Source organism: Macaca nemestrina, chromosome 4, assembly GCF_043159975.1.
Source record: "Macaca nemestrina isolate mMacNem1 chromosome 4, mMacNem.hap1, whole genome shotgun sequence".
Lineage (NCBI taxonomy): Eukaryota > Metazoa > Chordata > Mammalia > Primates > Cercopithecidae > Macaca > Macaca nemestrina.
Window position 1 is genome coordinate 109,072,842 of NC_092128.1, and position 23,396 is coordinate 109,096,237.

Sequence of the window (23,396 nt, forward strand, 5' to 3'; positions counted from 1 at the left end):
AAAATTTTTTAAAGTTTTTTTCAATTTTAATGTTTAGTAGAGATGAGGTCTCACTGTGTTGTCCAGGTTGGTCTCGAACTTCTAACTCAGCCTCCCAAAGTGCTGGGATTGTAGGCAAGAGCCACCACACCTGGCTCTTCATAGAACCCCTGTAAGAGCATCCATGGGTGTTGCTGCTCATAAGACACAGCCTGGGTGGCATGCAGGATTGTGAGTGTCTGAGCACGGCTCCCTGTCAGCTTTCCCAGGCGCGGCTTCATAATCACTGTCAGCGGCTCCGACCATCCAGCCCTCTATCTCTCTGCTCCTGGTGTCCTCATGGGTAAAACTGAAGGCAACGTGCCCTCTCTCCCAGTGAAGATAATTGCCTGGCAAGGCACCTTTCCTCTCTGCCCCCTTCTTCCACCTTCTTTTCACTGGGGAGCTCCATGTCTTCCTAACACACTATTTTGACCCCTCTCTAGGCTTTTGGGGTTTTGTAGCACACCTATTATTCTGGTCAGCTCCCCAAAAACCCTGACTTGAAAGGAGAAAGGCTAATAATTTTGCCTTTGCTGTGTATCTCCCCAATCCTCCAATATATTGATGCCAATAACCGTCACTATGGACACCAATAATCAATACTGACATCAAACAGCAGAAAGAAAGCTGAGGGCTGCATGCGGAGGTAAGTGACGTGGAAGGCCTGGTCCCCCGACGCTGTCACCTGTGGCATGACTCGTCATTTTAACCCACATGTGCAGTCCACATCAGCAACTGAAACTATGCAATGACCATGTTCTTCAACGTGTCCATTTCCCGTAGGCAAGCCCACATTAGGAATATTCCTACAGAAGAATTGGGGCAAAGGAGATATGAGTGTTCTGAGCAACACAACGGGCAGTTTAAATGAGCTAGTGTCTTTTGGTTGCTATATGAACATGCTTTACATAGTCAATGATAAATCATCATGAGGCAAACAGTGATATTTTAAGCCAAAGCAGAACTTTGGTAAAAGCCCAGTGGGCTCTTGGCCCCAGTCCCATTTGCTGGAAAGGTGAGATGACTGTGAGAAGATGGTGATCATTAGATCACAAGGTGGAGGGAGGGGCTGGCTGCTGAAATCAGCTCTCTGCTTTCAGGCTCGTCTCAGATAAATAGGAACTATTTTCAGAGCCAGCTAATAGTACCAAAGTCAGCACAAGCAGGAATATTCACACAGCACACAGGAGGGCAGGAGCAGAGCTGGTTTTGGATAAACACAGGCTCTCTTCTTCGATGGAGGTTTCCTTTTATTTCTGTTTAACTTGGGTGCCAGTAAAGGCCCTCGAAGTCACCCTGAAAGGCATCTGCTAAGCCTCCCCGCCATGCTTGATTATATCTAGAAATCCTTCAGCCACAGTGACCACTGGCTCGAAGCACTTTAGACATTTTGTCAGAAACTGCTGGCACACTATAGAGAGCCTGAGGTCACCCCAGGAATTCCATAAGGGCAGTCAGTGAAGAATTGGGTCCAAACAATGGTTCATCCTTAATACACCCATTAAAAACCACATTCTCCAAGTGGACCGAACCAGGAGGTGCTAAGCAGAAAGATCTGGATCTAAGGCTATCTTCTGTATGATCTCAATTTGTAAAATTTCTCTCTCTTTTTTTTTAAAAAAAAAAAAACAAAATTGGGACCATACTGTATAAAGTGTATATATACATTTAAAGAGTGGTTACCCCTGAGTGATAGATTGCAGGTGCTTTTGTCAATCAATATGTATTACATTCACAATTGAAAAGAATCTATTTCTAAAAATGGAAATTTAGTTACAGATCATACAGACAGCACTCAATAATCATTAATTCATCCATTCCAGAAGCATTTTCAAAAACTTACTCTGTTCAAAAACCAGTAAAAGGGGGAAAGCACGTAATATAAAAGAAACTCAGCTGGGCGCAGTGGCTTATGCCTGCAATCCCAGCACTGTGGGAGGCCGAGGGGGGAGGATCACCTGAGGTCAGGAGTTCGAGACCAGCCTGACCAACATGGAGAAATCTCGTCTCTACTAAAAATACAAAACTAGCTGACTGTGGTGGCACATGCCTGTAATCCCAGCTACTCGGAAGGCTAAGGCAGGAGAATTGCTTGAACAGGGGCAGAGGTTGCAGTGAGCCAAAATCACGCCATTGCACTCCAGCCTGGGCAACAAGAGTGAAACTCCGTCTCAAAAAAAAAAAAGAAAGAAAGAAAAGAAAAGAAAAGGAAATGAAACTCAGTGAGTTACAGAAAAGACAAATCCACAGAGGGGCACATACAAATAAAAAACCAATTTTGTTGACATTTTATTCTAATAAAAGTATAAAACACTAGATGTGGATTATTTAAAAAATAGAACCTACCATGTTTTGAGAACTTACTATATCCCAGGCACTATGCTAGACTTTTACTTATGCTATCTACTAATCTTTCAGTTATCCTTTAAGTTAAGTGTTTTACAAATGTTACAAATGAGGAAAGTGAAATTTAGGTAGGCTCCATTGCCAAATAACAAGTAATTGGAAGAGACACATTTTAAACATGGGTCTATCCATCTTGATTTGCCCTATAAATAAACAAAAAGGAATGTAAAACATTTAGTAACAGAGCAAACAAAAAATACCATTTAATTTCAACTTATGAGCTCATAGAGACAAGAGTTAAGGAGTATAAGGACAAAGCGGCAGAATGAGAGAGTAGAAAGGAAGAAAAACAGAGAAGTGAATGGTACCCAGACATTAGATCAAATATCAAGTTTAATGATCCAGCAATCCCACTCTGGGTATTTATCCAAAAGAACTGAAAACAGAACCTTGAAAAGCTATTAGCATTCCCATATTCACTGCGGCATTATTCACAATAGACAAGAGGTGCAAACAAATGAGATGTCCATCAATAGATAAATGGATAAAGAAAATGTGATACATACGTACAATGGAATGTGATTCTGCCTTTAAGAAAATTCAGCAATATGCAAGAACATGGATGAACCTTGAAATTAAGCTAAGCAAAAGAATCCCATCAGAAAACAGAAAGACAAATACAGCATGATTCCATTCATATGACGTATCTAAAACAGCCAAATTCATAGAATCAAAGATTAGAATGATGGCTGCCAGGAGATGCAGGGGGGAAATGGGGAGTTGCTAATCAATGAGCATAAAGTTTCAGTTTAGCAAGATGAGTAAGTTCCAGAGATCTAATATGAGGCAAATCTCATGTTAAGTGTTCTTACCACTATAATTTTTTTTTTTTTACAGGAGGTAAACATCTCTTATCTGGACAGTGAGATCATATTTGTTCTCCAAGATTGTGAATATCTGATTCACCCCTACGTACAGCCTTAGTGGCTAAATTGAAATTCAGTCTCCATTGTGGAAGGCATAGCCACAGTAGGAAATACTCTTTTGACTTCTGTACCCTGGCTGGAACAATAATTCCACACCTGCTATTTGCAGCAGTCCAGGAGAAATTAAACCAAGAATTGAGTTCTACCCACTGGCCACAGGTCCTCACACCTAACTTTTCCTGCTTACATGAGCTCATCTTGCCTGCAGGTGTCTCAAATATTTTTTTGGTGCATGGGACTCAGAAGGTTTCATTAATTCCCTATACCATAAATGTTAATAATAGGAGCTAATTATTAAAACTTTGATTTTACTGACAAGATAGCTAAATCACAGGAAAAGAGATGAACCTTTGGGTGTCAATCCTCTTACAGGGTCTGTCTACACAGCTTAGTAAGTGGGCTAAGTAAATGACCCAGGTCTGAGGACACACCTCTGATTGCTCACTTCTGTTCCAGCTCTAACATTCTAAGTTCAATAAACGCTGATAAGACTGATTTTTGTTTTTGTCTTTTTTTTTTTTTTTTTTTTTTTTTTTTTGAGATGGAGTTTCACTCTTGTTGCCCAGGCTGGAGTGCAATGGCACACACAATCTCAGCTCACTGCAACCTCTGCCTCCCAGGTTCAAGTGATTCTCCTGCCTCAGCCTCCCAAGTAGCTGGGATTATCGGCATGTGCCACTATGCCTGGCTAATTCTGTATTTTTAGTAGAGACAGGGTTTTTCCATGTTGGTCAGGCTGGTCTTGAACTCCTGACCTCAGGTGATCTGTGCGCCTCGGCCTCCCAAAGTGATATTTTTACAAATATCACTGTGAAAATGCCACTGAAGTTTCACAGGGGGCTCTGGAGCTTAAATAGAGGGCAAGGCTGGTGTCTTTTACATCTTACCCACAGAATACAGTCGTTTCCTACAGCTTAAACCGTTTTCTCAAAGGGCCTCAGAAGCATCGATTTGGAGAGATGATCTGTATGAAAGAAGAGCCAGAGAGAAAATGGCTTTCTATCTTGGTCTTACCTAAAGATGGTTCTCCGCAGGAAGGGGAATCAGGGTTTTTCAAAAGGTCCAATGGGTCTGTTTCCCCATGGTTGAAGATGAGGGTACCTGAGAGCCAGTAGATGATGTCAAATGGTCTGTCTCCAACTGCAGTTCTGGGACACCTCTCTAGAACTCTTGGGTGTGACCAAAGGAAATATGTGATGTATGCTAGGTGTTCACAGTTTAAACAAGGTGCTTCCCCGTTTGGTTCAAATAGATACATGGGTTATACATTTAGATCCTCGTTTATGCCATCTATTCTAAAGGAAGGTTAAAAGCATATAAATACAGCCCTAATTTGCCACCTTGAGAAAGACACTGAAATCCAAAGAAAATAAAAATAGCTACCATTTACATTCTATGGAAATACTACACACTGTGCCAATACTTAAAATATTAGCTCTGACTGTAACTGCAACCTAAAAAAAAAAATAGCATCATTTTCTGCATTTTGCTAAAATCGAAACATTGATTCAGAGAGACTTGCCCAAGACCACACAGCTGAGAAGTGAGAAGGTCGGGATTTGAATCCATAATTTTTTATGGATTCGTTGACTCATTCCAAAGCTTTTCTTATTATTCTGAACTGCTTCCAAAATAAATTGTACCAAAATCTTTCTGTAATTCTAGCACTACGGCTTATATTTTACCAAAGTCACCCTTTCTAAAACGTCTTGGCCAACTCCAAATAGTCCCCTTATAGCATCATCACACCTACCATGGCATAGGACACAATACAGGTAGAAATTTCACCTCACAATTCAAGTAGAAATACCGCCCAGGGGCCAAATTGTAAAGCTCTGTATTGAGGTGGCTGCCTTCCAACTAATTAGACGAAAAGTACCTGACAATGCTTCCAAGGAGGTCTTAACTAAAGAGATCAATATTTTAACAGATAATCGGGATAATTTCTAAGCAATCAAGCACCTGGTCATTATCCCCTGTTCTGAGCTGAGAGTGTTTCTCCACCGTGCCTGAATCAACTCTGAACCTTTCATAAAATGCTCTCCACTTTCATGGTATGCAGCCTCAGACGGTAGGTGCAAAATTCAATGTTTACAAATGAAAGTATATTCTTAAGTTGAACTGCATGAGATTGCTGATATTTGACAAATTTTAATTCACACAAAAAAATGGCAATTTCAAATGGTTCAAAGTAAACCTTAGGACAGAGGTTTAGCTGCAGGAATAAAAGTCAAAAAAAAAATAGCTTCTGTAGATATAGAATTCTCCTGCTCCCTCAGGCAACTGTGCTAGTGTAAGGAGCCCAGGATGCCACAGCAGTTCCATAGTACAGAGGACCCATGCTCCTCCATGCTCATATTCCTGCTGCACTCAACATGTGACATGGCAGGAGTCCACCCCATAGTCTAAAGGTCACAGCTCCACCTCCCACCATGGCATCCACATCCAAAGACTGGGAAAGGGAAAGGCAGCAGTGGAACACAAACCTCTCCCCTTAGGATCAAGACCTAGAAGTTTTCCATGCACCTTCTGCACATCTCCCACTGATGATAGCTTAGCCATATGACACATCTAGTCACAAATGATGCTGTGAAATGCTATCATTTATCATATATGGATAGTTATATCCCAGCAAAATTTGGAGTTTTATTACTAAATGAAAAGGGAGGAATTGATACTGCGGGCAACCTGCAAACTCTGACATATAGTAAGGAAAAGAATTGCAATTGGCATACAATCCTGCAGTTTCCATGATGGATCATGTAAAATTGACTGAACTGGAAAGCTCTGGAAAAGCACCTGGAAAGACGAAAATTGAGTTATTGAAGTAAGCTTAAATTAAGTGGCAATCAGAATTCTTGGCATATGGAAGTTACTAAGAAACAGATATAGAACACGCATGAGTTCTCTGATGGCCTGGGAAACATCTGCCCTTTGTAGAAATTGGCCCTTTGCCAACTGGTAGAGCACATGCATCGAGGCTTTGCTCTCATCTTTCTCAGTCTGTAAGGTCATATTTGGAGGCATATCTTCCTTTATTTCTGGTGTTCAACTTAGGATGAGCTGTAAAGGTTTTGTAAGATGTTCATCTTGTAAGAAATGAAATGAACTCAGATACTCAAGCATTCTTTATGATTTTTCTAAGCCATCTTCCAAGACACCAAGGCCCTGAGGTAGAAGTGCCTCTTTCCCAGATCCCACAAAACCTTAAGCATCATATTTATTAAAACAGTTTAAGTTGCTGGGATACAACTACTGTGCAACTAAAAAGAGCTGATTGTCACATCAGTTTGCCCCACTTTAGGAAAGTCCAGTATATTAAAGAAAACCCTCTCCAAAGTTATAAAGAAGGTAATTGGAAGGCCCTAGTGATATAAATATAATGACACATAAAGCAATGAATGAAATGTAAAGGCATAAAACCTTTTCAGGTACCAGACCACTTGGAATTTCTCCCTTACCCTTGGCCACCACATGACACCTGACATTTTCTCAACTCAAGATTGCAGAATAACTTCACCAGAACTGAGGAAAAGAACATTGCACTGCAAAGTCAAACGAGACTTCCAACATCAATTCCATATTTAACTAGCTAAGTAGTCTCAAGCAAATTGCCTAACCATTCATCTCTGTGCCACAGTCTGTTCATCTGTAAAACAGGGATAATAATAGCACCTACTTCATAGGTTCACTAGGAGGGTGAAATGAGTTAATATACGGGACTGCTCATCACAGAGCCTAACAGAGGGGAAGCACCCAATTCTTCATTCTAACTGGACTTGGCACAAGAATTAAGATACCTTGAGTGCAAATTTTCCATAACCCTTCATTAAGGCTGAAAAGGGAGATAAAACCCGCAAGCCCCAGCTCATAGAGCCCTCTTCCCCAAAGTGGAATGAAGGTGCCCCCTTCATCCATGGTGCCTGGCAAGCTCTGCCGCAGGAGGATATAATAGAAGGAAGAAGAAAGCCTTCCCCTGTGCAGAAAAGAGAAACAAAAATGGAAGAAAATGTGCCCCAATTTTTTCTCCTTTCCTCTCCAAGAAGTGAGGATAATGTCAGGGTCAGAAGGGAGCTACAGTACTTATGCCCCACTGAACACTCTGGAAAGATCACTTCTTGGGCTGCCCCACTTACCAGCCTAGAGCACAGTTACATCACCGTAGCTGCACAGTGTAGCCAGGCTAAGAAGACCCGAAGTTGAGATTACGCCAGCTGCCCTTAATACTCACGTAGTGAAGACACAGCAGGTTAGCTACTGCAGCAGTGGCCACGTGGTTCTGTAGCAAGGGCTGGGGATCAGAGCCCAAATGTCAGTGCAGCCAGATGGCAGGGCAACCAAGGTGTGCCATGACACTGGCCCCTGCTACAGCCAAATATGGAGATCATGAGTTAATGAACCACATATACATGCAGGGAACGCCACTCATGTGAGTACAGGACACTGCTCCCAGAGGACACGAGGCAGAATATAGCACACCAAAGAACCTCTGACACCACGAGACTATCCGCACCACAATCCTCCCCCCATCACCTACACAGACACCACGTGTACATTTCCTCTGCACAAGCAAGTCGTAGTCTGAGTTTAAAATGGTGACCACTCCCCCACCCGATTCAAACACAAAATGTGGACAGTTCCTACGACTATGTGTGAAATATATAAAGATAAAATCAATTATCATTAAACAAATATGAGTCCTATGGGGATACAGGAGTGAAAAAAATACAACTCGGTTAGCAAAATCAAACTTAGAACATGAAAATATAGGCTTTCTAAATTCTCACAACTGTGGACAGGACGATAAATTTGATGCAACTTTGGAAAACTGTTTGGCACCATCTCTAAAAACTAAACAGGGCCTACCCTAATGAAACATTTATTCCACTCTCAGATAAATAAGTCACTTTCTCTACCAACAGACGTGTATAAGGTGTGTTCAGCAGCCTTATTCACCATAGCCTAATACTGGAAACAGACGAAATGCCTAATAAGTAAAGAATGGGTAAATAAATTGTGAGATATTGTACACTATAATACAATTTATCAATAAAAAAAGAAGGAACTGCTCCTACAGATGGCAATAAGGATGAATCTGAACACATGATGAGGAGCAAAAGAAGTAATATTCATAAGCATACATACTATATGATTCCATTTATACAAGGTTCAAGAACAAATGAAATTAATCTATGGGGTTAGAATCAGAATAGTGGCTAGCTGGTAGTAGGAAGTGAGCAGAGGAGAGGAGGTATTAGCTGGGAAGAGGCGTGAGGGAGCTAATGAATTCTGGAATTGCCCTGTGACTTCATCTGAGTAGCACCAACAGGATAGATATAGATAAGATATAGATACAGATAGATGTAGATATAAATATAGATAATGTAGAGATTTTGATTTAGAAATATTTTACATAAAATTTTTACATATATAAAAATGTATGAAGCTGTACAGCAAAGATTTTTGCTACCTACTACATGTATTTCATACCTCATTATAAAAGCTTCAAAAACACACACATGCAGTCTTTCTACTTCAATTTGAGGAAGCAAGGTGTAAGAGGAATGTCATCAGTGTTATTGTGCTACCCCAAGGGGGCTGCTCTACAACCAGACTCTGCAGGGCCTCATCTAATGTACTCTGGTGATAAATGTAGACATCCCCCAGTCACCTCTGATAAGGGGTTCCTCCCATTTACCTGGGCCACCTCTACACAAAGATCTCTAGTTTCCATGAAATGGACAACTAGAAAAATTTGTAGGCTGTGGTGACTTGAAAACTGAATTACCTTAACAAATTTTATTATCCCTTAAATAACAGATCAAAATAATTATTTTAGAGATGTATGATGAGGAACATGGAGTGGCAGAAGGCATTCACCATAGGTTTATGTTGAAACTATCACAATACTTGGGCCAAATCCTGAGGGGCCTAGATAATCTGAGTCTTCAAGGGCAAAGACCATAACCAAACCCAGAATAAACTATGCTGGGTGCCCGGGTGCCAGCGGCTGTGTCATCCACTGATGACTTAATTCTCCTGCCTGCTCTTCAAGTTTTGCAGAAATATGTAAGCCAAGAGTCCCTTAATACTTTAGATTCACTGGTGTTTACGCTTTTTAAGTCATAGATCTTTTTGAAAATCTGATAAAAGTTACAGGTACCCAGAAAAAAGGTATAAAATGTTGCATGTATCTTGAGGTATCATAAATAATACTTACGATTAGCTCCTAACTATGAAATGGAAAAAAAAAAAACTGGAATTGTAAAACTACTAAGGGGAGTATGAAACATTTCCTCAATAATCCAAACCAGTTGGCAGACAGTAAGTGTACCTTTATTTATACTATGGCTAAAAACTAATTAGTTCCTTATATTACCTTATGTTTAGCTGGAGTTATGCTTAATAAATGTGCTAGTAACACCAGACATCTCCTACTATGATCTTGCTTTATTTTTTAACGAGCAAATGAGCTAATAATTGTTTATTAAACAGAGTCCATTTCGTAAGAAAAATATATTTTTGAAATATCCAGTAACAACATAGGTTAATGCAAAAGACAGTATAAATGTATTATTGCTTATAACTCATTGTTATTCTATCTGATTTAAAAGAGTTGCATAAAGCAATAATTATACATCTTGTTGATGAACATAAAATAAACATGTAAGGTGTTTGACAATCACAATACAACAAAAGTGAGAAAATGGAGCTATACAGGAGAAAAAATGTTATATACTATTGAAATTGAGTTAGTATTAATCTGACCTCCATTGTGACAAATGTAGATGTTAACTGTAATCCCAGGGCAACCACTAAGAAAATAACTCAAAAACTATTTGTAAAAGAAACAACAAGGGAATTAAAAGACCATACCAGAAAATATTTAACACCGAAAGGCAGACATGAAAAATAGAGCAACAAAGAGAAATAAGATATACATGACAAACACAAATTCTGTCTTTTCAGTTAATTACATAAAATGTAAATATATTTAATATTTCAATTAAAAGGCAGAGATTGGCAAAATTGATTTAAAAAACTAACAAAATACTGTCTATAAGAGACAACATTTAGATTCAAATACACAAATAAGTTGAACATACAAGAATGAAAAAGATATCTCATGCTGCCAGGCATGGTGGCAAGTGCCTGTAGTCCCAGTTACTCCGGAGGCTGAGGCAGGAGGATTCCTTGAGTCCAGGAATTCAAGGCTGCAGTGAGTTATGATTGTGCCTGTACTCCAGCCTGAGTGACAGAGCAAGACCCTGTCTCTTAAAAAAAAAAAAAAAAGATACATCATGCAAATATTATAGTAACCAAAAGAAAACTGGAATGGCTACACCAGTATCAGACAAAATAGACTTTAAGACAAAAGTTACTACTAGAGACAAAGAAGGACATTTAATAATGACAAAAAGGTCAATCTACGAAGTAGATGTAACAAATATAACTATGCACCTAATAAAAGAGCACTAAAATACATAAAGGATAAACTGACAGAGCTGAAGAAACAGACAATGCAACAGTAATAGCTGAAGACTCCAATACCTTAGTTTCAATAATTGGCAGAACATCTAGATAGAAGATCAACAAGAAAACAAACCAACTCATCCTAACACACATCTATAGAACACTCTACCCAACAACAGCAAAACAGTTATTCTCAAGTGTACATGGAAGATTCTCCAGGATAGGCCATATGCTAGACTATAAAATGAGCCTCAATAAATTTTAAAAGATTAAAGTGACATAAAATGTTTTCTCCAACTACAAGGGATTCATTGTCTATGCTTAACAGGAACAACTATGGGCCAATATAGGTCCCTAGGAGAGACCTACAAGGACTTAGGTCTCAATCTATAGTTTAGGAATGCCGGTGGTCCCCATGGTCACAGGCATTTTGTAAAGGGATGGGAACAGAAGTCTGGACACCATTTCCCTAGAGACTCTCAGAGAAGACATTGTGTTAGAAAAATCTGTAGGTTAAAGAAGCAGGATGTCTTACACAGATGTCTCATATATTAAAGATTACAGAGTAATTACAGAGAAAGGTATTATACTGTTCTTCAACATCCCAGGAGTGCTGCCATAAGGTGGAAGATCCTCCCGATGTTTGGACCACCTACACTATTTAAAATTTTGTAACCATTATCAGATAGAGGAAAAGATTGTCTGCTACAAAAGATTCTCTTCCCTAATTTAGGATTCCTTCCAAGCTGAAAATCACCTCAAGCTGATTATTCCTATGTCCAAGACTACTGCCTGCAAAATAATCAAGTCAATGCCCATAATTAAGTCAAGTTGCCAGCCTTAACTATATTTCTCTTACTCGCTCACTCTCTCTCCTTCCCTCTTTCCCTCTCTCCCCCACCCCCTGTGTACAGTGTACATTATATACCAATTCGTTGAAGTTATATATATATTTTATATATATATATAATGTTAAAGAAGCAGGATGCCTTACACAGATGTCTCATATATTGAAGAATTACAGAGTAATTACAGGGAAAGCTATTACGCTGTTCTTCAACATCCTAGGCAGTGCTGCCGTAAGTTGGGAGATCCTCCCAAGGTTTGAACCATCTATGCATCTATGCTATATATATGTGTGTGTGTGTGTGTGTGTGTGTGTATATATAAATGCATATATATATGCAATTGATTAAATGTTGATTAAATGTTAGGTATCCAAATGCAATTAAGACTTTTAAAGACAAAAGCATCTTTATAGATGGGTGACAATAATTTGATAAGGGCTTTCTTTTTTCTTTTGGATTTCTGATGGTTTAAAATAAGGGACCCTTCTCTCAACAAATCCATGAACACATACTGGCTTGGAGTTTATTGCTGTTGTAAAAAGGATGACAGATAGTTCAGAGGGCAAGTCAGCTCTGAACCAGTGTCTTGGCTCTGTGTCAAGGGGGCAGCTATGCCCCAGAAGGCCCTTTCAACAGGTAAGGGTAAAAATCTGATCACACAAAAGAGGGACTGCTACTACAGTAGGACCATCCCAATTAGGGTCCACTTTGCCTAGTTAAATATCCAAATGATAGAAGAGATCATTTATAAGGCCAATGTCTGCAGTCAATTCTCTATTCTACAGTTCTTATTTATGCTCAAGGAGTAAGGTCAAAGAGTCAGAGGTATAGAATGCTTCCTGACTCCTGTAAGCACACCCTCACTCCTCTGGTCTGATGGGTACAATTCATTCTTAGGGTCTTAGCTTGAAGCCTACCTTCTTTAAGTAACTGTGTTCAAATCCTCTGACTCTAGATTAGTTCCCTAGTTAAAATTACTATTTTTAATTAATAACTATGTACTTAGTAGTGTGTGCAAAAGTTTATCTCACTATCAACTCTTGCGGCTCTGTATGCTCAACCAGGACAGCTCTGCCAACTACTATATCAGGAATCTATAGCAAGTGCCTTCCACATATTAGATTCTCAATAAATGGCTCTAAATAAATGAATTCTACCAGATTGACGTAACAATAGAATAGATAACTAACAGAGCATGTAAATTTAACATCCTTTACTCAACAACTTTTAGGTGCCTTGATAAAAGCGCATTTATGCATGGGTCTATGCATATTTTATTAAATCGTTATAGGCACTTTAAGATAGGAAAAAAATCATATATTTATTAATTTGTTAAATTATTATATATTCAAGCTCTTCCCATTTATGAACTCAGTTTTCAACTAAATAACTGCATGAGAGTAAGATGTAAATGACCAAAATGGTGGTTTTGTCATTTTTGTACATCTGTTCTAAGTAGCTTCAGGGTGATCAAAATCGATATATGATTATCACATAGCAAATATTTCAAAACTAAGATCTTATTCTTGGCTTTATACGACATCATTCCTCAGAAGAGATGTGGTCAATTTGTGTTTAGGAAGTACATCTACAGCCAAATGGTACACTTATATTTAGATTTCAAATCAATAAGAATGATGTTTCAGCATTTCCCTCTTGAAAGGTGGCCCATAGATGCAGTCTCAGAAAATCGTGATTATTATCACTTCAATTTTGCATGATGCTGTATAGATGGTCTTACTATATTCTTTCATGGGTAAATTCCTTAAACTCTGTGGTGACAGCATTTCCATTATGTAAATGTTAGCCATTTACTAAGAATGTAGGAAAAATTATATCTGCAACACAAGGAACCTTTGTATCTTTTGTCCCTTTTACAGGAGCCCACTGAACCACTTATTTTCTCAGAAATTCTATGCAGGTGGCCTGTAGTGTAAATGGCTAGAAAGTCTTTTAAAATTGTGTTTGGACAGTAAGGTGGAAATTTACAGACTTTAAAATATCAGAAAAATGCATCATTTTAAAAAATATTCTTTCCCTTCTCTACTCATTTTCTCCTAAGGTACTTCACAATATTTCTTGTTTGAAATTTAGTCATATATATGTATGTATGTAATATATATAACTATATATTCGTATGTATGAATACACACACACACACACACACACACACGCACCCTTAGATGAACTGCCATGGCCCAAAAGACAGTCAAGTTACAGGAATGGATACCAGAGGTCCTCTAGGGTAGTGTTTTTCAAACTGTGGATTTTGAATCAATTTAGTGTGTCCCAAAGATAATTTTCTCAAAAGTGGAAGAGTAGCGTGGAATGAAATAGATAATTCTAGGCACAATGTGTGCGGATATTGAATCTTTCCTAACTTTGGAACCCTGGTACTTTTTGCAAATCTTGGGGGAGGGAGAATTTGTGTGTGTATATGCACAAGTAAACTTGAGAATGGCTTGTACAATTTGGGAATGGTTTGTATAATGTTCATGGATATTCATTTGTAAAGAGCTCACACATGTGGAGCTCAGGCATACTGAAGCTGAGTCTGACCCAGGAGAGAGAGGCTTCCAGCCACTGCCTCCACCCTAAGACCCACTGGTGAGGGCACCATACTGTGCTCTTGTTCCCTGCAGTGTTCATCCAGGGATGAGAACAGTATCCGAATGCTGGACTCACATTAGGAACCCTTTCTCACAAAGCTGTAGCAAAAACCATTGACTCATTTAAAGAAGGGAAGCTCACCACGGGTTCCTGAAATTATCATAAGAGACAGGGACCCCAGGGAGGAGTAAGAGATTCTCATAATAATTGGGTAGGAAGGAGAAATCATTTACTTTGAATATTTAAATAAATGCAACCTAATTTCATACACCAAGTAAAGGGGGCCATATTGTTTATACAAATATTTCTGTTATGATAAGTTGTTTGGTCTATTAAAAAAGGTAGCTTTTCAAATGTGACCAAATATGCTGTGTTTAAAAGGAGAATGGTAACTTTTATTAATGTTAAAATCTGAGTTCCTACAGTTCTTATTCTCTGCTGTACTCATTCCTGGAGAAAGAAGGATAAGTTAGTATATATATGTTTGTGTTAACAAAAAAGGTAGAAGAAGGAAACTTTACTCTGTTGAGAATGTCCCATAATTATTATTTTTAATTTTTGAAGGTTCCAGTACAGCTGGAGAAAATAACCCTAATGGAAAAGAAGGCATAAGCTTTGTAAAACATAGAAGCAGGCAACAAAAGAGATTTCAGATAATCTGAAAAAAGAGAAACCCTGATATGTCTCAGAGATTTGGTCTCTGAAGTGTCCTCGGAAGTAAACGTGGCCGTATAAACTACTCTTCTACAGACAAGGCCCTGGGCCTCACAGCACAAATCTCCTTGACAGAGGAGGATCTTCCTTCTCCCATTCTGTTTAGACACACACACCGTCCACATTTCTCCTTGAGAACAAAAACTGCAGGCATCGGCAAAGCGACAATCAAAAAAGAATCCAAATGTCACATAACCAGACACGTGGAAGGAGACAACATTGTTTTCTTACCATATCACTCAATCAACATTGTGTTGAACCACATGACTGCCAATATTTGACTGTTTGACTTACAAATACGACAATTCCACATGATTCAGCCTAATATTTATAGTGTTCCCACCATGTATAGAATCCATAAGGATAATTACATTTGCTGTACTATTTTCACAAAATGACAAAGTGAATGACGATGAAACCCTTATGATACTTTCACAAAAGTCACAGAAAGAATCGTGGAAGGATTCTTTAAGACAATGTGTTTTCAGGAGTGGGAAGTTAACAAGCAAGAACATGGAAAGGCAAATCAGTACATCATCACTGAGTATATACAGTTCGCAAGATATTTGGTCCTTGTCCTCAAATACCTATAATTTAGTTTGGAAGATGTAATGCATGAAAAAAAATTGCACCTAAGACAATTATATAATAATCACTTGGGACAGAGAAAATGACACAAAGCATATCACACTGGGCAGGTCCTTAGAATTTAAATAGTCTAACTCCATTATTATTATTATTATTATTATTATTATTATTATTATTATTGAGATGGAGTTTGCTTTGTCACCCAGGCTGCAGTGCAGTGGCATGATCTCAGCTCACTGCATCCTCTGCCTTCCAGGTTCAAGCGATTCTTCTGCCTCAGCCTCCTGAGTATCCTCCTCACTAGCGTCATGGTAAAAAAAAAAAAAAAAAAAAAAATGTTTAAAGGCAGTGCTTCACTGATTTAAATATTGCATAGAGGTCAAAGAGAGGTAAGACCAAATAAATGCCACTGGATTTCACAAATAGAAGAAGATGGGGAAAAAAATCCCAGAGAAATCAAGTATTTAAATAAAAAGGTATCTGGTTAAACATGGCAGGTTGACTGCATGTGCTTATTTCCATCTCATTCCAAAGCCCAACTAAAGCAACAGTAAAGGAATAAAAAATTATGAACATACAAGGACAAGAACAGGAAAGGCAGCATTAGTGAATAAGAGAGTTCCATACATTTTACAGAAGCTAAAAAAGATGAAAGAATGGAAAGAAATCAGCAGAACAGAGGAAACTACAAGAAAAAAAAAAGTATGCAGGTACAGGAACAACCAATGAAGAAGCAACCAATTCTCACTGCACAGTTACACACACAAACACACTCAGGGTTACGACCTGGTCCCACCACACACCCTAGAAGGTAAGAATGAAGCACACAACACTGACAACAGGGGACTGTTTGAAAGTCCAGGAATACAGGATACTTGAGATTTCAGGTCCATTCCTCAACCCCAACACTGGCAAAAGAAGACCGAGGATGACACGTATGCAGCAGGTGTACAGAAAAATCAGCCCAGATTATTGCAAAAGGGCAGAGGCATCCAAAAAGGATATCTCCAGGATGAGAAAACGAGCAATTACACTATTTGATATATTGAACCTTGAACAATAATATTGATAAACATTTGACATATCTGTTGAAGCAAGAATAAACAACTTTTTAAAGTTCATTTAAAAAATAAGCAAATTTTTAAAGGCAAGGCAATTATTAACTCCAGGAAAAATAAAAAGCTGCATGAAAAACTTAATTCTTACATAAGACTTCAGGAAAACTTTAAACTGCCACTCATCAAAGGGTACCACTAAGAAAGTTAAAAAGCAAGACACTGTCTGGAAGAAAATATAAGATGTCCACCTGATAAAGAACTCATATCCTGAATACACAGAGAACTAAACAGCAATAGAAGAAAGACAAGGGACCCAAATAAAATACTGGCAAGAGACTTTAAAGAGACTTCATAAAAGAAGATATCAAAATTACCAATAAGTACATGTAAAGGTGCTCATCAGGGAAAAGAGAGTAAAGTAATTTAAAAGGTATGAACATAAAAAGACAAAGAACAGGAAAGGCAAATAAATGATAGGTAACTGGGATGGAAGAAATATTCTGTTACTTATCTGGGTGATAGCGATGCAGATATCCATATACATAGAAACTCATGAAGCTGAACACTTAAGATTTGTGCACTTTATTCAATAAAAATTGGACTTCAATCTTCAAAATGTAGTATTTTGCAATAACAATTTTTGTTTCAGTATATAATTAGGGGAAGAACTAGAGGAGAAATAAAAACACTAAATCTACATATCTTCACCATACATTAAAAGATAGATCAAGAAACAGCTGTATAAGCAAAAATTTTTGAGAAATCTCATGGTTAGCACTATTGCCTCTGAAAAGATTGAAGGTTGAGAAGAGGGGAACAGAGGGCTGCTATTTTTGTTTCTTTTTTTTTTTTTTTAATTTTACTTTAAGTTCTGGGATACGGGATACATGTGCAGAATGGGCAGGTTTGTTACATAGGTATACATGTTCCACGGTGGTTTGCTGCACGTATGAACCCATCATCTAGGTTTTAAGCCCCACTTCAAACTATACTACAAGGCTACAGTAACCAAAACAGATATATAGACCAATGGAACAGAACAGAGACCTCAGCCATCTGATCTTCAACAAATCTGACAAAAATAAGCAATGGGGAAAGGTGTCCCTATTTACTAACTGGTCCTGGGAAAACTGGCTAGCCATAAGCAGAAAACAGAGACTGGACCCCTTCCTTACACTTTATACAAAAATTAACTCAAGATGGATCAAAGACTTAAATGTAAAACCTAAAACCATAAAAACCCTAGAAGAAAACCTAGGCAATACCACTCAGGACATAGGCATGGGCAAAGACTCTATGACTAAAATACCAAAAGCAATTGCAACTAAAGCCAAAATTGACAAATGGGATCTAATTAAACTAAAGAGCTTCTGCATAGCAAAAGAAACTATCATCAGAGTGGGAGAAAATTTTTGCTATCTATCCATCTGACAAAGGTCTAATATCCAGAATCTACAAGGAACTTAAACAAATTCACAAGAAAAAACCAACCCCACCAAAAAGTAGGCGAAGGATACACAGTTTTTCATGACAAGTATTTTACTAATATTTTTTAACTGCATACATAAAAATGTTGAACAAATATTAAATGTGATTATTTATATAAACCTGGGATGGAGAAGGTCTTTTAGGGACGCCTCTGTGAATATCATTTATTTTGCCAGCCCAGCATCCACTCCCCATTCTGTACTCTGAGTTCCCTACCTCCTCCACTAACAGTCTATATCATTCGGGGAATCTTCATCCCTGGCTTTTGCACTGGCTCGTGACTTGGGCCTAATTCAACTAGTCCAACCCATGGTCTTGGCCCTTGCTCTCAGAGATGTTTTTTCTTCCAGAGATAGGCACAAGGCCCAGTTTGGGCCATTGAGAGTTATACCAAATAGTTCTGTAAAAATGCTGAAGGAAAGATATAGTCTGCATATACTTTTATATATACATATGTATAAGAATACATATACAGCCTAATATAGATAAGATATTCATATACCTTATGTGAATATATAGCTTTCATTCATTGAAAGCTAATCTAAATTTATATGTACAAGAACCATATATAAATTGTTAGATATTATTATTATTAGCAATTAAATTCCTTTTTTCCTTAAGCCAGTTTGGATTGAGCTTTCTGATACCTGCAAGTAGCAGGATCCTGACTAATTCAACCACACAAAAGAGAAACGAGACAAAACCAACCAATACATGTAAGTAGATATCCATAAAACACCAACAGAAACATTTTATCAGTAGAAATCACCAAACAATTTAAAAGCAAATAGAAAAGGAAGAAAGCATGGTTGTAACCCTTAGGATTGATAAACTTTTTGCCCTTACTAATAACAATATGGAAATGCTACAGAAAATGGGCAAAAATATAAATGCAGAATTCAAGAATAAAAACAGGAATGCAAAAAAGTTTACTTTTTAAAAATCAAACAAATGAAATTAATCATGAGCAAATTTTATCCAATGACATAGCTAAATATTGTTTTAAATCTTATTATCCAGAGTTGGCAAGTGTCTCATGGACTGCTGATGAGAATGTAAATTGGTACACCTTTCTGGAAGGCAATCTGGCTATAATAAAAATAGGCAAACCTTGGACACAATAAGTCTTCTTCTAGGAATTTATCTAAGGAGATAAAGATGTATGCAAACATTCTCCCTACAAATTTACTTATTGACTTGTACTTATTTATAGAAACACTGGAAAATGAATATTCAAAAGATAAGGCATTCATTATAATCCATACATTCCAATAGTGTTCAATAATTTAAAATATTGATGGGAAATATGTACATGTATAGAAGGATGTTCGTAATTATGAAGTGAAATAAACAGGTCGTCAAACATACAGCAATGAGCCTGTTTTGTTTGTATAAATGCATACACATGTGGAAAAAGATCTACTCAGATACACATCAAATGGTAGTAAAATTTCCCAGTAGTAGAATTATGTGTTTCCTAATTTGCTGGAGTTTTTTTCTGTTTATATGTACATTTCAGCCTTCTGGGTTTTTTTCTGCTGACTAACACATTTCAGCCTTTCTCCAGTGAATCTTCACTGACTTTCAGTAAGAAAAAAAAGTATTTAAAATTCATAAAAAGCCATAAGTCACCTCTAAGAGTGATTTCGAACATGCAGTTGGAGCCTAAACGTATGCAAGCTTTTAGGTGAAGCACAGATGATAAGAAAGTCAAGGTAGTGGACTCTCTTTTAAGAAAATTTGGTTGTAAAAACAACAAGTAAAAGGTCTCAAGGATATATATGGTCTATAGTTATTAAGATGAAAGTCTGCTCTGGAGAAGAGGAAGAGGCCAAAGGTGTAGAAAGAGGGAATCACGGGGGGATATGTCTAATGGAGCCTCCCACAGTAACATACTGTGCTTTCCATTCTCAGGCGGCCTCCATTTGGGGGCTGGGCTGCTTCACCTGGATGCCCACATGCCCTTTTCTCTTTGTGCCAAGCATATTCCGATGCTACACAGACTCAGAAATGGGGGCAGAACTCACCCTGGGGCAGAACCTATACTCTCAGCCTCTTAGTGTTTGAACCTCCTAGACTAGGTGCGGCAGGCACTTTTCATCAGCACCTTTCCCCAGGGAAGAAAATAGGACGCTTGAAGCCCCCAAGAGGGACTCTTACCCCCCTCCCATAGAAGACTGACCACCATCCACAACTGCAGTCATAAATTACGCTTGAGTTTGATCGTGAAAAAGTGAGTTTTGACAATTCATAGGACTTGAATGCTCTGCAAGAGAGATTAGGTTTTCTTTTCATTTATTTTGAGCGTATTAACAGCTGGTGACCTAGATTAAGAAATAATTCAATATGTGAAAAGGCAGACCATACCACTGAATTCCTTCACAGATGGAAAGTGAATTCAGTGAAAAGCCTCAGACCGAAGAGTCAAATAATTACTTGGAAGGCAAGAGGAGGAGTACCTACAAGTGGGTAAAATGAAGTGTGGAAAAAGGATGACAAAACCTGGACCAGATCCCAAGGCCAGCAGATCCCTGGCTACTTTCTGCACAAGTAACCTGGGCCTGGAAAGGAGCAGGCAGCCTTGCTAATTCAGCTGCGGAGGGAGCGGCAGGAGGAGGATCACTTTAGTTCAGGATGAGCTTGGGTAGATATTAAAAGAAATACAATCCTCTTACTGCATGGAGAGTGTGCATGTGTGGAGGGAGGGACTAGAGGCAGCCACCAAGCCTCTGGGCCTGGGGACAAAAGGGATCAGTGGCCCCTCTGCTCAGCAACTCAGGGTCAGCTGAAACTGGGAGGCAGCCTGAGATTGGGTCTGAAGAGGGAAATTCATTGCCATCCTGAGCAACATGGCAAATCCGACTTCCAGTAAAACAGGAAAACGCTAAACATCCCATATCCTGGGGACGGAAAATACTGCCACGTGAAAGAGAACACAGTTCAAGTGATACCAATCATGGGGCTCATTAGCCGGTGTTGATTTTCAAGTACAATGCTCAAGCTACAATATCAATGAAATGTCCCTTGCTCAGGACACAAATGAAGACCTTAGGGCCGTCAGATACAGCAGTCACCAAGGAAGCCAGGCAAGCCTGGTGCCTGGTACAACTCCCCTCCACCTGCTTGGGGCTGTGCTTGCTACGGACTTGGGTTCCATTCATGCACATCTCCGGGGAAAAAAATTACTGTGGGCAATTTACTGACGGACTTGCAAAACAACAGAGAACCCAATCTGTGTAATCTGGATTTTTAAAAATGCAATAAAAGGTCCTTCTTTGTGCAGAAATGTGCAGAAAGGAACTATTAGGTTCAGGTTATATTTATTTTTGACCTTCTAAAGAAGGACACTGGCGTCAAAAGGGACACAAACATACAGACCAAAAATAAAAGTGTGTGTATCTAGCTCTCTGTTTTGAACTCCAGAACTCACTAGACAGCACTCTGTGATCACGATCCTGCCCTATTGGTCCTGAGAGATATTTTGGTGGCTTCTCTGTTAAGTCGTTCTTGTCTACTGCGCTTAAGTAGCTACAAAATCCCCCGCAAGAAGGACTGCTGCCGCAATCTCCCGCCCCGATCTGCGGGCCGCGTCCCCGAGAGCTGCCTGCGGGCGCGCTGGGAGCCGACCCGGGGAGATGCGGGCGCCGGGAGATGCGCTTTGCTCCGGGCGCAGCGAGCGAGCGGCCGCACCTGCTACTTCTGTTGCCCAGCTTGGGGCCAGGAGAGTGGCCACCCCGGGCGGGCTCCGGGGCTGGACATATCCCGCGCCTGCGGGGCCGGGGTCTGCGGGTCCCTGGCGCTCCGTCCTCCCGACCCGCTCCCCGCGGCGCCCGGGTCGCGCCTTGCTGCAGTCACCGAGCGGAGGGCAGGGCGTCCCCGCATCCCTGGCCCCGGCCCCGCTCCGCAGCGCGCCGCACCCCGAGGCTCGGGCCCCGCGCCGCCGCAGCCGGTGCCCTCCAGCCAAGCCCCCGCCTGGCGTCCCCGTCCCCAGCCCCGGCCGCCCACCGCTGACCTTTTCCTGCGCGCGGTTGAGTCGCTTCTGGACGTTCTTGGCGAAGATGCCCGTCTTGATGTCGGCCATGGCTGCGGGTCCGGGGAGCTGCGAAGAGCAGAGCGCGCAGCGGGGCTGGCGGCGGCGCGGAGGAGCGGGAGGAGGAGCGGGAGGAGGAGGAGAGGGCCGAGCAGGGGAGGAGCGGGAGAAGCGGCGGGGAGCCGCGGAGCGCGGAGGGGTGAGGGCGGGGCGCAGCGGCGGGACCAGCTTAAAGAGACAGAGCGGGGGCGGGATGCGTCGGGACTGGCTGTGACACTAGGAGAAGGGGCGGGGGAAGAAAGGGAAAAAGGCCAAGAAAAAGAGAGGGAAAAGCCAGAAGCCAGATTGTGTCCTCAATGATGGAAGAGTGTCGAGAGGAGAAAGGGAAGCAAGCCAAGCAGAAGTCCCTGGGCCCAGAGGCAGCTCGGGGGTTCTTTTAACGCAGTTCGTGTTGGGAGAGAGTGAGGGGACCTGATTCTTTCCAGCAAAAAAAAGGAACAGGGGAGACAAAAAAAGGAAGAACCCTGGGGATGTGGAAGTCAGCTGGATTGGAACTGCTCTGAAGTGGAGGTTATGGGGCTGGTCCCTTGCTGCTCCTAAAAGTCTCCAGCTAACAGAGCCCCCTCCATCCACCCTGGGTGTTGCAGAAGAAGGTATGGAGGTCGCCCTACCCTCAGGAGGCTCACAGCCCAGTGAGGGGGCCTGGCTGAGAAACTAAACAAGTTAGAGCTGCAGGAGAGAGGCGGGTGGAGAGCAAAGCGGGGAGGGACCATCGCTGACACTTGTTTAAACTTTAAAACAAGAGTTAGCAGGGTGGGGAGACCCGCGTTGAGAAGGGTCAGCTTCGGGAAGACAGGCGATGTGTGTTGGTCATCTCCAAAATTCCTGTGCTGGGCAGAAACTTTAGAGTAGACGACACCTCAAGAAATGGTGCATGGAACAGTCAAGTTCCTTATAGCTTCACATCAACCGTGGAGACCCAGGCCCCCTAACTTGTTGCTTCCTTGGAAACCTTTTAGCAACCTTAACAGGGACTCACCATCCCCATTATTCTTACTAATGCTTGGGAGAAGTACGAATAATAGAGATAAACCTGCCCAACACCCAGAGCTCTTGTTGGCTCTGACCAATGATCAAACTATTCATATTCCATTCTCACTGCGAGTGTGAGGAGAGGAAGTCAGGTGGTGCCCTACAAAGAGGCGTCAGGTCACTCGCAGTGAATCCTATGAGT

General features: G+C 40.3%; 1 protein-coding gene across 2 annotated transcripts in view; it reads right to left on the reverse strand.

The window, feature by feature from the left end:
- LOC105497766 (amphiphysin) overlaps positions 1-22,304 on the reverse strand; it is a 255,206-nt gene extending 232,902 nt beyond the window's left edge. The window contains exon 1 of one of the 2 annotated variants that reach the window (XM_011769103.2): positions 22,145-22,304. In XM_011769103.2, the coding sequence (XP_011767405.2) occupies positions 22,145-22,213 (69 nt within the window). In that variant the 5' untranslated portion in view covers positions 22,214-22,304. The remainder of the gene's footprint in view (positions 1-22,144) is intronic. The other variant, XM_011769102.2, reaches the window with a different exon arrangement.
- Positions 22,305-23,396: the final 1,092 nt, after the last annotated feature.